At 39.2% G+C, this 15,224-nt stretch overlaps 1 protein-coding gene across 4 annotated transcripts in view; it reads left to right on the plus strand.

The window, feature by feature from the left end:
- TBC1D15 (TBC1 domain family member 15) overlaps positions 1-15,224 on the plus strand; it is a 100,904-nt gene that overhangs the window by 11,464 nt on the left and 74,216 nt on the right. Inside the window, exons 3-4 of one of the 4 annotated variants that reach the window (XM_042992758.1) lie at positions 99-172; positions 6,444-6,522. In XM_042992758.1, the coding sequence (XP_042848692.1) occupies positions 6,484-6,522 (39 nt within the window). In that variant the 5' untranslated portion in view covers positions 99-172; positions 6,444-6,483. Of the gene's footprint in view, positions 1-98; positions 173-6,443; positions 6,523-14,835; positions 14,962-15,224 lie in introns of those variants that run through there. The other 3 variants (XM_042992762.1, XM_042992759.1, XM_042992761.1) reach the window with 3 other exon arrangements.

Genomic DNA, 15,224 nt, shown 5'->3' on the forward strand with positions numbered 1-15,224 from the left:
TATTAGTCAGTGGTCTCCAGAAAAAACAGGACCGATAGGAGATTGATTACCTATCTATCTATCTATCTATCTATCTATCTATCTATCTTTCTATCTAGAAATTAATTGAAGGAATTGGTTGAGAAGGCCCCCAATCTGCCATCTTCAAACTGGAAGCCCAGGAAAGCCAATGGTATAATTCTTTTTTTTCCTTTTCTTTTTAAAGATTTTATTTTTAAGTAATCTCTCCCATGGGGCTCGAACAACTCCAAGATCAAGAGTTACATGCTACACCAACTGAGTCAGACAGGCACACAGCCAGTGTAATTCAGTCTGAATTTGAAGGCCTAAGAACCAGGGAAGCTGAGTGTATAAATCCCAGTACCAGGGCAGAAGATGAGAATTCACAGTTCTTGCAGAGGGACAGGAAAAATGGGATGAATTTTTCTTCCTCCACTGTTCATTCCATTCAGGCCATTAATGAATAGGATGATCCCTAAGCACACTGGGGAGGGCAATCTACTTTTCTGGGTCCATCAATTCGAATCCTAATCTCATCCAGAAACACCCCCTCAAAGATACACCCAGAAACAATGTTTTAGCTAGGCATCTTGTGGCCCACTCAAGTTGACACATACAATTAACCATCACCCTGTTTATACCTTTAATTTGTATTATTTATTAGAATTCCTTAAAAATAGTTCTGCACCCCTATATTTATTGCAGCATTATTTGCAATAGCCAAACTATGGAAGCAGCCTAAGTGTCTACTGATAGATGAATGGATATAGAAGATGTTGGGGCACCTGGGTGGCTCAGTTGGTTGAGCATCTGACTCTTGGTTTTGGCTCAGGTCATGATCTCATGATTTGTGAGTTCAAGCTCCACACTGGGCTCCGTGTTGATAGCACAGAGCCTGCTTGGGATTCTCTCTCTCTCCCTCTCTCTCTGCCCCTCCTCCCCTGCTCATGATCTCTCTCTTTCAAAACAAAAAAATAAACTTAAAAAAAAAAAAAGACATAGCACGCGCACGCGCGCGCGCACACACACACACACACACACACACACACACACACACTGGAATATTACTTAGCCATAAAAAATAATGTAATCTTGCCATTTGCAACAACATGGATGAAGCTAGAGAATATAACGCTAAGCGAAATAGGTCAGAGAAAGACAAATACCATATGACTTCACTCATATGTAGAATTTAAGAAACAAAACAAATAAAAGGAAAAAAGAGAGAGAGAGAAAAAAAAAAACAGATTCTTATCTATAGAGAACAAAAAGGTAGTTACCAGAAAGGAGGTGGGTGGGAGGAATGGGTGAAATAGGTGAAGGGGAGTAAGAGTGCCCTTATTATAATGAGCAATGAGTAATATATAGAACTACTGAATCACTATATTGTACACCTGAAACTAATATAACACTGTATGTTAACTATACTGGAATTAAAATAAAAAACTTAATAAAAATAGTTCTGCTGCTAAAGTAAGTTTGAAAATGTTAAATTTAAGCCAAAGACAAAGGAAGGAAAGCATAAAGAAAGAACATTGGACATAGTTCTCAACCCTGCGTGCACATTCAGATCACTTGGAGAATTTCCATACTGATACCTACACCCCATTCCCAAAAATCTTAGGGCTAAGGATTGAGCACAGATAGTTTTTATTTTACTTTTCTTCCCTTTATTTTATTTTAAATGTTTATTTATTTATTTTGAGAGAGAGAAAGAGTGTATGAGTGTGAGAGTTGGAGAGGGGCAGAGAGAGACAGAGACAGAGACAGAGAGAGAGAGAGTGAGAGTGAGAGAGACAGAGAGAATTCCAAGCAGAACCCATGCTGTCAGTGCAGAGCCCGCCTGGGGGCTCGAACTCACAGACTGTGAGATCATGTCCTGAGCTGAAATCAAGAGTCCGATGAACAACCTACTGGGCCACCCAGGCACCCTGAGCATAGACAGTTTTTAAATTCTTCAGGTGATTTTAATTAACAGCCAGGGTTGAGAACCACTGGAATAGGTAATCCTTGAGAAATGGGGCAAGGCTACAAGGGAAGTCCAAAGTTCTTCTCGAGAGAGGCAAAATGTCCCCAATGGTTACTTAAGGTCCTCTTTAGTAATAATGGGCCATAGACAGACCCTGTTACTGCGTTTTTATAGGCATGACTAGTAATTGGATCCAGACACTCGAAGGGACATAAGAGCAAAACCAAGTAAGTACTTAATGGTTACTTTATGGGACACTAATAGGAACTAAAAAATAAAATAAAATAAAATAAAAAACCATTCTTCTTCCCTGAAGCTTTCTAAAAGGTTAATTATCAACCAGTTCTTTCAACCCTTAAATTAACTTTCTGAGAGTGAATTAGAAAGAGGAACATGAATTCCATTAGGAGACTGTGTACTACCACAGATTAATTCTTCTTATTAAATGATACTGTGTTGTTCATTTGTCACCACAAAGAGGCTAACTTAATCCTTGTTTTGAGCTTGCATATTGAGCAATTCTGGATAATTAATTGCATGTAGAATGATAACCTTTGTAATAGGCAGAATCCAATACAGAGAAAAATTCATTCTTGGAATGCAATTTCAAATTCATAAAGTGAAATTTAGCATCTTAGAAAGAGGGTATATGAGTGTAATAGTATAGCATCATTATTCCTAAGGGAAATTTCCAATATTCTGTGATTCAATATAGACTCAGGATAAACATATGCTACTGACACTACCCGAGACATTCTCACAACCACATTTGATTTATTAGTAGACAAGTATGATTAATCAAAGGTTATGTAACGTTGGTCACAGGTACTTTGGTTTTTTGTTATTATTTTCTTTATGAAAATTCATTTCAATAAAAGAAGAGCTCTCCATGTAAAGGACATGTTATAATCCAGTTCTTTGTAAAGAATATTTCATAAGATATATTGCACTTTTTTTCCTTTCAAATTAACAGGTTCTTGTGAGTAAATCTGATGAAATGGTTTACCATGAGAATTGCCTTTTACATTCCAAAACAAAAGCATTAAACAAAAGTTGACTTTAACAGAAATGGATATTGCATTATTTCTTCTGCGAGTGCCTGTACTTTTTATTTTGTAATGATTTGTGTTCTCTGATATGCTTTATCTCATGCTTGACTGATTACAAGTGTGAAGGGGGTTAAATGCATTCGCTATTGGCAATTTAGCATTAATTGTAATATGCTTTAATCCAAATTACAATCTGTCATTTCCAGTCAAATTGTGAAGCACTGTAATTGTATTTTAGAGTTCCACTGCTATTGACTACAGCTACCTCATTTGTGTTTTAATATACCATGACGAATTTGCGAATGGAAATACAATCTTGTAACAAGCCAGGAAACAAGTATTGTTCTTCCTATTATAACAGTTTGAAAATTATTTCTTAACAAATGAAAAGAGAAGGAGATGGTAAGACAGTAAAGACAATTCATTTAAGGATGAAAAAGACAAAAAGATTTCAATTTTCTAGCAGTGCATAAAAATAAGTGAGCCATAGATTTTTGAAAACCTTTTTAGACAAAACATTATAAAAATATTTTCAAAAATTAGTTTTGAAATCTACCGATACTAATACAAATTGCTTTAGTTTATCCCTTTGAATGGGTGTATAGTATCCCACAGCTTATATAAAATTCTTTCCTTGGTGCTCTTTCACATTGTTTTTACTATTACAAATAATGCTGCAGTGAACATTCTTATATATGACTTTTCATAACATGGGGAAGGTTCACTAAGGAATATACTTAGTAGTGGGATTTCTGGGTTGCAGAGTATACCTATCCATTTCACTTAAAAAAATTCAGGTAAGAACACTTAACATGAGATTCACCCCCTTGACAAATGTCTAAGTACACATTATTGTCAACTATAAGTACAATATTGTACAGCCAGATCTCTAGAGCTCATTCATCTTGTTTGACTGTAACTTTATGTATGTTGATTAGCAATGCCCCATTTACCCCTTCTCCTGTCCCCTGGCAACCACTGTTTCACTCTTGGATTCCATGAGTTTGGCTATTTTAGATACCTCATATAAGTAGGATCATGCAGTATTTGTTTATCTGTGAGTGGCTTATTTCACTTAGCTTCACTTGACTTATTTCACTGTTTTCAAGGTTTATCCATGTTGCCACATAGTTCACATTTCCATCTTTTTAAATATTTTTTTAAGTTTATTTATTTATTTTGAGAGAGAGAGAGCAGGAGAGGGGCAGAGACAGAGAGGGAGAGAGAGAATCCTAAGCAGACTCCATGCTGTCAGCACAGAGCCAGAACTTACGAACCGTGAGATCATGACCTGAGCCGAAACCACGAGTCAGACGCTTAACTGACTGAGCCACCCAGACACACCCAGATTTCCTTCTTTTTAAAGGCTAAATAGTATTCTTGTACATATACGCCACACTTTCTTTATCCATTTACCTACCAATGTACATTTAGCTTCTTCCCACATCTGGTGATGGTGAATAATGCTGCAATGAACGTAAGAGCACTAATATCTACTTAAGATTCTGATCAACGTTCTTTGGAATGACGTTCTTTGGAACTCCTAGAGAAGGATTGCTGGACCATAGGGTAGTTCTATTTTTAATTTTTTGAGAAATCTCCTTACAGTTTCCCATAGCAGCTGTATCATTTTACATTCCCACCAACACCGTGCAAGAGTTACATTTTCTCCACATCCTCACCAACATTTCTTGTATCTTGTCTTTTTGATAATAGCCATCCTGACACGTATGAGATGATAACTCATTGTAGCTTTGATTTGCATTTCCCTGATGATTAATAACAATGAGCATTTTTTCATAGGCCTGTTGGTCCTTTGTATGTTTTCTTTGGAGAAATGTCTATTCAAGTTCTTAGCCCATCTTTTTTTTTGGCTTTTTAAGTTTTTATTTTAATTCCAATTAACTAACATAGTGTTATATTAATTTCAGGTGTACAATATAGTGATTCAACAATTGCATACATCACCAGGGCTCATCATGACAAGTGCATTCCCTAATTCCCACCACCTATTTAACCCTTCCTCCCACCCCACCCCCAACCATCAGTTTGTTCTCTATAATTAAGTGTCTATTTCTTAATTTCTTTCTGTCTCTTTCTTTTCCCTCTGTTCATTTGATCTGTTTCTTAAATTCCACATATGAGTGAAATCACATCGTATTTGTCTTTATCTGACTATTTTGCTTAGCATTATACTCTCTAGCTCCATCCATGATGTTGCAAATGGCAAGATTTCATTCTTTGTTATGGCTTAATAATATTCATTGTACACATATAATCATTCATCTCTCTATATAGATATACAATGAATGTTATATGTATAATATCATATCTAATGAATATTATAAATCTAATGAATATTATATATCTATCTCTATCTGTATCACATCTTCTTTATCCATTCACCAATCACTGGACACTTGGACTGCTTCCATATCTTGGCTATTGTAAATAATGCTGCTATAAACATAGGAATGTGTGTATCCCTTTGAATTAGTGTTTTTGTATTCTTTGGGTAAATACCCAGTAATGTGATTGCTGGATCATAGGGTAGATCTTGGGGAACTTCCACACTTTTCCACAGTGGCTGCACCAGTTTAATTTCTACCAACAGTGCAGAAGTGTTCCTTTTTCTCCATATCTTCATCAACACTTGTTTCTTATGTTGTTGATTTTAGCCATTCTGACAGGTATAAGGTGATATCTCATTGTAGTTTTAATTTGCATTTCCCTGATGATAAGTGATGATGAACATCTTTTTATGTGTCTGTTGGCCATCTGTATATCTTCCTTGGAGAAATGTCTGTTCATGTCTTCTGCCCATGTTTTAATTGTCTTCTGCCCATTTTAATTGTTTAATTGTTTTTTAATTGTGCGTGTGTGTGTGTGTGTGTGTGTGTGTGTATGTTGAGTTGTATAAGATATATATATATATATATATATATGTATATACATATATATATATAATGTTTATTTATTTTTGAGAGAGAAAGGGACAGAACGTGAGCAGGGGAGGGGCAGAGAGAGAGGGAGACACAGAATCTGAAGTAGGCTCCAGGCTCTGAGCTGTCAGCACAGAGCCCCATGTGGGACTCGAATTCACAAAACACGAGATTACAACCTGAGCCTAAGTCACCGCTTAACTGACTGAGCCACCCAGGCACCCGGTTCTTTATATATTTTGGATGCTAACCTTTTATCAGATATTTCATTTGCAAATATATTCTCCCATTCTGTAGGTTGCCTTTTAGTTTTGTTGATTGTTTCCTTTGTTGGGCAGAAGTTTTTTATTTTGATGTAGTCTCAATAGTTTATTTTTGCTTTTGTTTCCCTTGCCTCAAGAGACTTACCTAGAAACAAGTTGCTATGGCCATTGTCAAAGAGGTTACTGCCTGTGTCCTTTTCTAGAATTTTTATTGTTTCAGGTCTCAGTCTCACACATTCTTCAAATGAAAGAGCAGAAATATGGCAAGAAGCTTAGTCTTTGATGACCATGTTGAGGTGGTGAGTCAATCAGTCCTGAAACTGCCCTATCTCTTGAATTTTTATGTAAGACAAAACAAAATCCACTTATTTAATACAATTTTATTTGAGTGGTCTGCTATTTGCAGCCGAGGTATCCTAACTGATATGTATGTGAATATGTAACTGAATTTAAAAATACCCAATATGCAAACTTTGGAAATTTGCAAAAAAAAAAAAAAAAAAGGTCACAGGAAATCCCATATACCTTCCACTCACTTTTCCCCAATGGTAATTTCTTATTTGACTATAGCATGATACAAAACCCTGGAAATTGTTATTGGTACAACCCACAGAATTGACTCAGATTTCACCAGTTTTATATGCACTTATTTGTAATTGTACGTGCACAGTGTGCATAGTATGCAACTTTATCACATGTGTAGATTCATGTAGTCATCACAATGATCAAGATATGAAACTATTCAGAGGCGCCTGGGTGGCTCAGTCAGTTAAGCATCCGACTTCGGCCCAGGTCACCATCTCAGAATTTGTGAGTTTGAGCCCCACATCAGGCTCTGTGCTGACAGCTCAGAGCCTGGAGACTCCTTCAGATTCTGTGTCTCCCCCCTACCTCTCTGCCCCTCCCCTGCTTGCACTCTCTCTCTCTCAAAAATAAATAAACATTGGGGCGCCTGGGTGGCTCAGTCGGTTGAGCGTCCGACTTCAGCTCAGGGCATCATCTCACAGCTGGTGAGTTTGAGCCCCGCGTCGGGCTCTGTGCTGACAGCTCAGAGCCTGGAGCCTGCTTTCGATTCTGTGCCTCCCTCTCTGTCTCTCTGCTCCTCCCCCACTGATGCTCTCTCTCTCTCTCTCAAAAATAAATAAACATTAAAAAAAATTTTTTTTAATTAAATAAATAAATAAATAAACATTAAAAAATTTTTTTAAAGATATGAAACTATTTCATCACTATCAGCACCTCCATACTCACCCCTTTTTCTTTCCTCCCCAATCCCCAACTCCTGGAACCACTAATCTGTCCTCTGTATCTATAATTTTGATATTTTGAGAATGTTATGTAAATAGAATCATACAGCATAGTAATAATTCGAGATTTTTTTTTTTTGCTCACCATAATTATCTTGAGATCCACCCAAGTTGTTGCATGTATCAACTTCATTACTTTTTATTGCTATGTAGTGTTTTATGGAATAAATGGATCACAGCTTAATCATTCATCTGTTAAAGGATATTTGGGTTGTTTCCAGCCTTGGATATTATAAATAATGTTTCTGGGGCGCCTGGGTGGCTCAGTCGGTTGAGTGCCGACTTCGGCTCAGGTCACGATCTCGCGGTCCGTGAGTTTGAGCCCCGCATCGGGCCCCTGTGCTGACAGCTCAGAGCCTGGAGCCTGTTTCAGATTCTGTGTCTCCCTCTCTCTGACCCTCCCCCATTCATGCTCTGTCTCTCTCTGTCTCAAAAATGAATAAAAACGTTAAAAAAAATTAAAAAAAAATAAATAAATAATGTTTCTATGAATGTTAACATAAAGGTTTTTGTGTGTACGTAGTTTTCATTTCCCTGAGTAAATGCCCAAGATACAGTTAGTTGCTGGGTCATATGGTGAGTATATGTTTAGTTTATATGCCCCACTGTTTCCCATAGTGGCTGTACCATTTTATATTCCCACTGGAAATGTATTTGCTTCTGCTTCTCCACATCCTTACAAGGATTTGGTGTTACCACTATTTTTTATTTTAGCCACTGTAATAAGTATGTGGTGATATCTCATTGCAGATTTAATTTGCATTTTCCTAATGGCTAACAAAGTTGAGTATCTTTTATGTGTTTATTTTGCCAATTTTATATCTTCTTTAGTAAAATGTATAGGGTGCCTGGGTGGCTCGGTTGGTTAAGCATCTGACTTCAGCTCAGGTCATGATCTCGCAGTTCATGAGTTCGAGCCCCATGTCGGGCTCTGGGATGACAGCTCAGAGCCTGGAGCCTGCTTCAGATTCTGTGTCTCCCTCTCTCTCTGCCCCTTCCCCACTCATGCATGCTCTCTCTCTCTCTCTCTCTCTCTCTCTCAAAAATAAACATTAAAAATTTTTTTAATGTCTGTTTATGTCTGTGATAGGCAAAATAATGGACCATCAAAGATATCATGCCATAATCCCCAGGACCTCAGAATATTTACACAGCTAAGGCACTTTGCTAAGGGTATGGAACTTGAGATGGGGAAACTCATCCAGGAGTTGAGTTATCCTGGATTATCCAGGTGTGGATTATCCAGGTGGTCCCAATCTAATCCCATGAATCCTTAAGTGGAGAAACTTTCAGGGAGAGCTGTGACTAAAAAATAAAGACCAGAGATGGAGAGATTGCAAAGATGGCATATTGCTAGCTTTTTTTTAAGTTTTATTTATTTATTTTGAGAGAGAGAGAGAGAGAGAATATGCACATAAGTAGGGGAAGGGCAGAGAGGGATAGAGAGAAGCCCAGACAGGCCCAGAGCTGTCAGCATAGAGCCTGATGTGGGGCTCGAACTCACAAACCATGAGACCATAACCTGAGCCAGGATCAAGAGTCGGACGCTTAACTGAAAGGTAGGAATTTAAAGTGCGGGAAGAGAAAAAACAAAGTGGCATAAATGGTCAGTTATTAAAATCAACCAAGACCTCTAAAACAAAGGAACCTCAGTGTGGGGAGGTAGCCTGGCTCTTCATCTAGTCCTGTGGCTAGAAATGTATTTATTTGAAATAGCCATCATTGAAGTTGATTCCTTTGTTTTTCTTTTCAAGTTTTTGTATAAATTCTATTTACTTAATTGTTCTGTATAGATGTTGTCTGTGTGACTTGTCATGCATTTCTGCCCAGAGCCGCACATATACAATCATGGGGGCTTAGTTGGCTTGTACTCATTCCGTATCTGGCCTCAGGATAAGAAGTGAGCCTTCTGTTCCTGACGCCAAGAGGGCTAAATTTGCCTCACCTCCTTGAGCCAGACCAGGCTGGGCCCCTGGAATGGATCATAGAGAGAAGAGAAATATGCAGATGCCAAGGCTCCTAAGATTGTGAGATATGATAAAAGAAACAGAAAAAAACAGCTTGCCGAGGACTGCACTTAGGCAAACTTAATGACTAACCATAAATCACACAGGGGTAGTGTATATTTTGCCCTGGTGAGAACACCTTCCACTTCAGGAAGTGTCACCTGAAGGGAGGACATTCCACCCAGGACCCTTAACTGGGACTCCAACTGGGCTGTTGGCTGTTCACCGCAGGGCTTCCTCAGCCAGAAGGTTGAGTGTTGTGAGTACCCGATTTGATATATCAACCCTTCTTTGTTCTCTATACTTCTCTCCCTCTTTGTGTTTATTATAATTATATATTCCCTTTCCCTTATAATTAATAAAGTTTTCCTCCACGAAACAAAGTGCAGCTATCATGAATTACTATTATTCAAAACATTAACATACAGTGTAATATTGGCTTCAGGAGCAGAATTCAGTGACTCATCACTTACATACAACACCCAGTGCTCATCACAAGTGCCCTCCTTAGTACCCATCAACCATCTAGCCAACTCCCCACCCCCCTCTCTCCATCAATCCTCAGTTTGTTATCTATCTTTAAAAGTCTTTTATGGTTTGCTTCCCTCTCTTTTTCCCCCCTCCCATACGTTCAGCTATTTTGCTTCTTAAATTCCACATATGAGTGAAATCATATGGTATTTACCATTCTCTGACTTATTTCACTTAGCATCATACACTCTAGCTCCATCCACAATGTTGCAAATGACAAAGTCGATGCCTCTTTGCAGTGGATGCTTCTGCAGTCAAAGCTTAAGTCAGGCACCTGCATACAAAGAAAAAACAACCTGTCAGGGTTTACACCACAGAAATAGAATTTCCTCTAAAGCCTCTAGCCACCTTGATCTTAGGCCAGTGAGATCTGTGGTTGACATCTGATGTTTGTTTTCCAGCAATTAAGTTTGTGGTATTTTGTTACAGCAGCAAGAGAAAATTAATGCAATTTCTTTTACCAATTGGATTTCTTAAAATGTTCAGTTTTGAGAGGTCTTTATAAAGTCTAGGTTTTAGTTCTTTGCTGGATTTGTGGTTTGCGAACATTTTACCCTAGTCTACAGCTTGTTTTATTTTCATCCTTTTCAGTCTTCTGCAGAGCAAAAGTTTTAATTTTGATAACATTTTATTTATCAACTTTTCCTTTATGGATCATAATTTTGATGTCAAGTCTAAGAATTATGCTTCACCCTACATCCTGAATATTTTCCTCTATTTTTCTAATTATTTAAGAGATTGTAGTAAAATATACATACAATTTACCATTTCAGCCACTTTTTAAGTGTACAATTCAGTGGTATTTATTGTAATTAGAAAGTTTTCTTCTGTTCTCTGTATTGTTTGTATCAAATTACTTTTTTTGTTGGTTTGTTCATTTTGGCCCCTGCCTTTCAGCCTAACTGGGTAATGATTTCTGTTCATATTTAAGGAACTAAAACCAAAAGCTGATTGAAAGCTTTAGGTATACAAGTGGGGTTTGTTGCTATTTGGTGTTTACTGTAGGATGATGTGGTTGGTAATTTCAATGGAGATTTCTAACTGTTGGTACCTATAGGCCTGATTTCTTCAGCTGGTCAATTTACCCAGAGAGAAGTCCTACAGTCTTTGGCTGTCAGCTCTTTGGTCCTACTTCGTATAGTTAAGCACAAAAACAATGTTTTTAGTCTGACTGTTGTAAGAGTTCAGGAAAGGTGGAGATCAGTGAGTTGTGGCAAAGTTGGTAAGTCTTAATAGATGATGTGTGACATGGGATTAGCCCTGAAAGACAAATAGGTCGGTTGGAAACTGAGGTGAGAGGGAATCAAATTGAATGGGTAATTAAATGTTGTAGTTTACAGAGGTGAGTAATCACTTTCAGCTGATAGTGTGGTACAGCTGACTAAGACATATATCAGCAATGGAGTCTCTAATTTCAGCCGTTAAGCTGCTTGCCACTTTGGCAAATCATTAATCTCCTAAGAGACTCAATTTCTTCAAATGAGAACATGGGGAGACTACTGCTAAGTCTTGGCCAGGTATAAATTTGCTTTAAGATACTTCCTAAGATTCTTTTACATCTTTTTGAGTGATGACTTTTTGAGTGATAAGTTATAGTTAGGGAGTGACTACATAGTTTATGGGAGTGAATTTAGGACTATAAAATTACTCACTCCCATGAAAACAGTAATTATTTTAAGTTATAGGGAACACCATAACTTTATTTATATTAAATTTATATTCATGATTCTTTAAAAAAATGACCATTTGTTTCATGTAAGTGTACTATGATTTTTTTCTTCTAATACAGTAAAAAACTAAAACAAGAAAACAAACTACACTGAAATTCTAACCTTGTTTCTTCCCTTTGCATATATACAGAGGACATCACCGAAGAAGGAAAATGGTCTCTTTTCTCTTGAATGTAAAGCATAACTGTGCCATTTGTAAACAGAGAATTGAGTTAATTTGTTAAACAAACCCAGGGTTAGTATCTACTATGGGTCTCGCGTTTGTGCCAGGTTTGGTGGTCATCGCAAAGAAAAGCATAGTCCATACTTTCCATTAGTTTACAGCCTACCAGGGAAAGAAAGGCAGGTCAGTAAACCAAGTATTTTACAGTGTGATACCATGGATCACAAAGATGGATCCTCTGTAATTGATGTCTGCTTTGGCTTGCCTAGCAGCCATTCTCCTTTTTTGTAGAATGGTTCCTAAATTCTTCTCTGGGAATTACCCTTCCTTTCATTCTCTGTACTTTGGCGCTGTGGGCATATGAGTCAAATCTTGCCAATCAGAATATCATATATACTTTGGGCCACAGTGATTGGTATAGGGATGGTCCCACGATCCAAATTAAGCCAATCTGCTACAATTACAAAGAATCTTGGGACAGACACAGCATGGTATTCAGGGAACAACAGATATTTGGCTGTGGTTGGAAAATTGGGTCTGAGTGGCAAGAGTTGGGAAATAAAGCTAAAATGGTAGGCAAGAAGAGTTTATGAAGGGCCTTGCATGTTATGCGGGAGAATTTAGACCTTTTCTTGAAGAGATGGAAAGCCATAGGGAATTTAGGCAGCGAGTTCACATGATCACATTTATGCTTTGGAAAGATTAATCTGGTGTGGTTATGAATGATGGATTAGGGGAAAGATGAAGCAGAAAGCAAATGAATTAAGAGGCCACAGTAGTTGTCCATACAAGAGGTAACCAGAGACCTCAACTCTAGGATTGGTAGTGGGAATAGGAAGGAGACCCAATGGGGGGATGTTTGCCATGAGCTCTCCAGAAGACACATCAGAACTGGGTAACATGATAGCAACACCTTCGTGGAGAAATTGTGTTCTGGCTGCAGCTCTAATTGAGGAAATGGTAGTGAATTTCAGAAAACAAAAGCAAAATGTAAGTTTCATTTAAGACTGTGCTTCTTAAAGTTTAATGTGCATACAAGTCAACTGGAAATCTTGTGAAAATGCAGGTTTTGATTCAGTAGTTCTGGGGTGGGACCTGAGATTCTGCATTTCTAACAAGCTTCCAGCTACTGCAGGTCTGCAGACTACATTTTGAGGAGCAAAGATTTAGGAATTTTTTGAGGTGTGATGGGTCATTCAAGTAAAAAGGTCCAGTGGGCAGTAGGTGTTGGGCCTAGGCTTCAGGAAAGAGTGAGAGACTTGGGCTGGAGATATTTCAGAGTCATTAGCACATATGAGGTGTGATGTCAGAATATAAAGATAATAGTCTAGGAAGAGTGCTTGGAAAAAAGTAGAAGCCCAAGGATAGCCCATGGGTAGTGCCAGCATTTAAGGGGCATCCAGAGGATGGGGCTTAAAAACATGGAAGTAGCAGATGAAACTAGGATGCCAAGTTTTCAATGAGAAGGCTTTAATTCCCAAATTTATTATATAAATAGTAACTGCCATTTGTGGGATATACTATTCGAGGCACTGTACTAAGGGCTTAAACTTTTCTCCGAAACACAAGGTGTAAGAAATGCCATATTAAAACATTCCTCTAACCACACCCCATTACTCTGAGTGGGTGGAAAGTTTAGTGTGGGTCACTATTAAGGATCCACACACCACACCTAGGATGGTATGAAGGTTCTAGGGGGTCTCACTCAGCCCAAAACTTTTGGGAAAGGCCTCAAGTCTTCACTCAGTGTTGATTACTGCTAATATGCTTGCTTCCCCAGCTCATTTATCCCTTGGTGGTGAGCTGCTTTGCTGATTCAATGACAAGCGTAGGCATGGGGTCTTGGCCATGGTTGGAATCTGTGATGCTTAGTGTGCAGCCTCTTTAATGGAAACTATACATCTATTCCTTTTGAAGGTCTTGCCACCTTCCTCACTTATAAGGTTCCTGATATTCACAGAAATTTCAACCCTCCTTTTCTGTTATTCCCTTTGGTTGCCACTTATTCGACTAACCTCACAAGTCTCTAACCTCTCTCTATAGTTTGGAGAGAGAAGTACCTCAGTGGGTACAGGTGTTTTGATACAAATGGGTCATTTATTTTTACTGGGGCAAGGAAAGTCCCAGAGCTATCAGGAGTAGTACCCAATCATCTTCCGGCATTCCCCCCTGCCCCGCCCCCCGCATTCTTTTACAGCACTGATCACATCTTAGTATCTCAACAAATCGTCTTAACACACGTGTACTGTCCCATGAGATCCGTACAACCAATCCATGGGTAATTCTCATTTTACATCCTGAAGCTTGGATGAATTTAGAAACTTGTGTCACGTCACAGTTAAGTAAGTGTGGAGGAACTATCAGCTATGTGCTTTCGACTTTGGAGCAACGAGGGCGTGGTATTATCGCAATTCCTATCAAAATGCCTCCTCAAAAGGCCATGTGTGAGTTGCAGTGAGCAGACTCAAATTCAGAAACGTCACATACAGAAAGGGAAAGTCTCTGTATGGGGGATTCCTTTAACCCTCACCACAGTCCTACTATCCTGATTTTCAGATGAGAAACAGAAGCTGAAGGTGTGACCTACCCATGGCCACAAAGCCAGGACCACGTTTGCTGGCTCCCAATTTGTGTTCTTACCATCAGACCAAACAGAACTGGCTTGTGAGTGGCTCAGAGTCTCGTCCCAGGCAAACCCCGCTGCAAAAACACTTCAATTTAGGTTACCTCCTGGTAAAAATAAATTGGTACATGCGCGGAACGCACCAGAGGCTCCGCCCTAGCGGCCTCTGAAATCTACTCAGTGCGCCTGCGTCAGGCTGTTCCTCCCACCCGCCCCTTCACTCAGCGCGGTTCCCGCTACTCCCCGCCCCTTTCCCGCCCGGATATCAGCCTAGTTTTGGCGGATGTTGTTGTGAATCCGAGAGACACGTGAGGCTCTGCTACGTCATCACAAGCACGCGAAGGAAAAATGGCGGCGGCGGGTGTTGTGAGCGGGAAGGTAAGTAACGGCCGCGGCGAACGCCCCTACTTTTCTCTGGGACAGGGGTGCTTTGTTACTTGGAGGCCGGTCGGGGAGGGACGTGAAGGCCACTCTGCCTCAGGAACAGCGTGTGGCGGATGTAAGAGGAGAGGAGTTGGTCGTGTCAGCTGTTTTCTCGATATTGCCGGCTCAGTCTGGGAATTAGAGACCGGCTCCTGCTCCAAGGCCAACTAGGCCTCGGCTCTCTTCTCCCCTGCACTGCTCCGGAGCAAGGGGACATT

Source organism: Panthera tigris, chromosome B4 (assembly GCF_018350195.1).
Source record: "Panthera tigris isolate Pti1 chromosome B4, P.tigris_Pti1_mat1.1, whole genome shotgun sequence".
Taxonomy (NCBI): domain Eukaryota; kingdom Metazoa; phylum Chordata; class Mammalia; order Carnivora; family Felidae; genus Panthera; species Panthera tigris.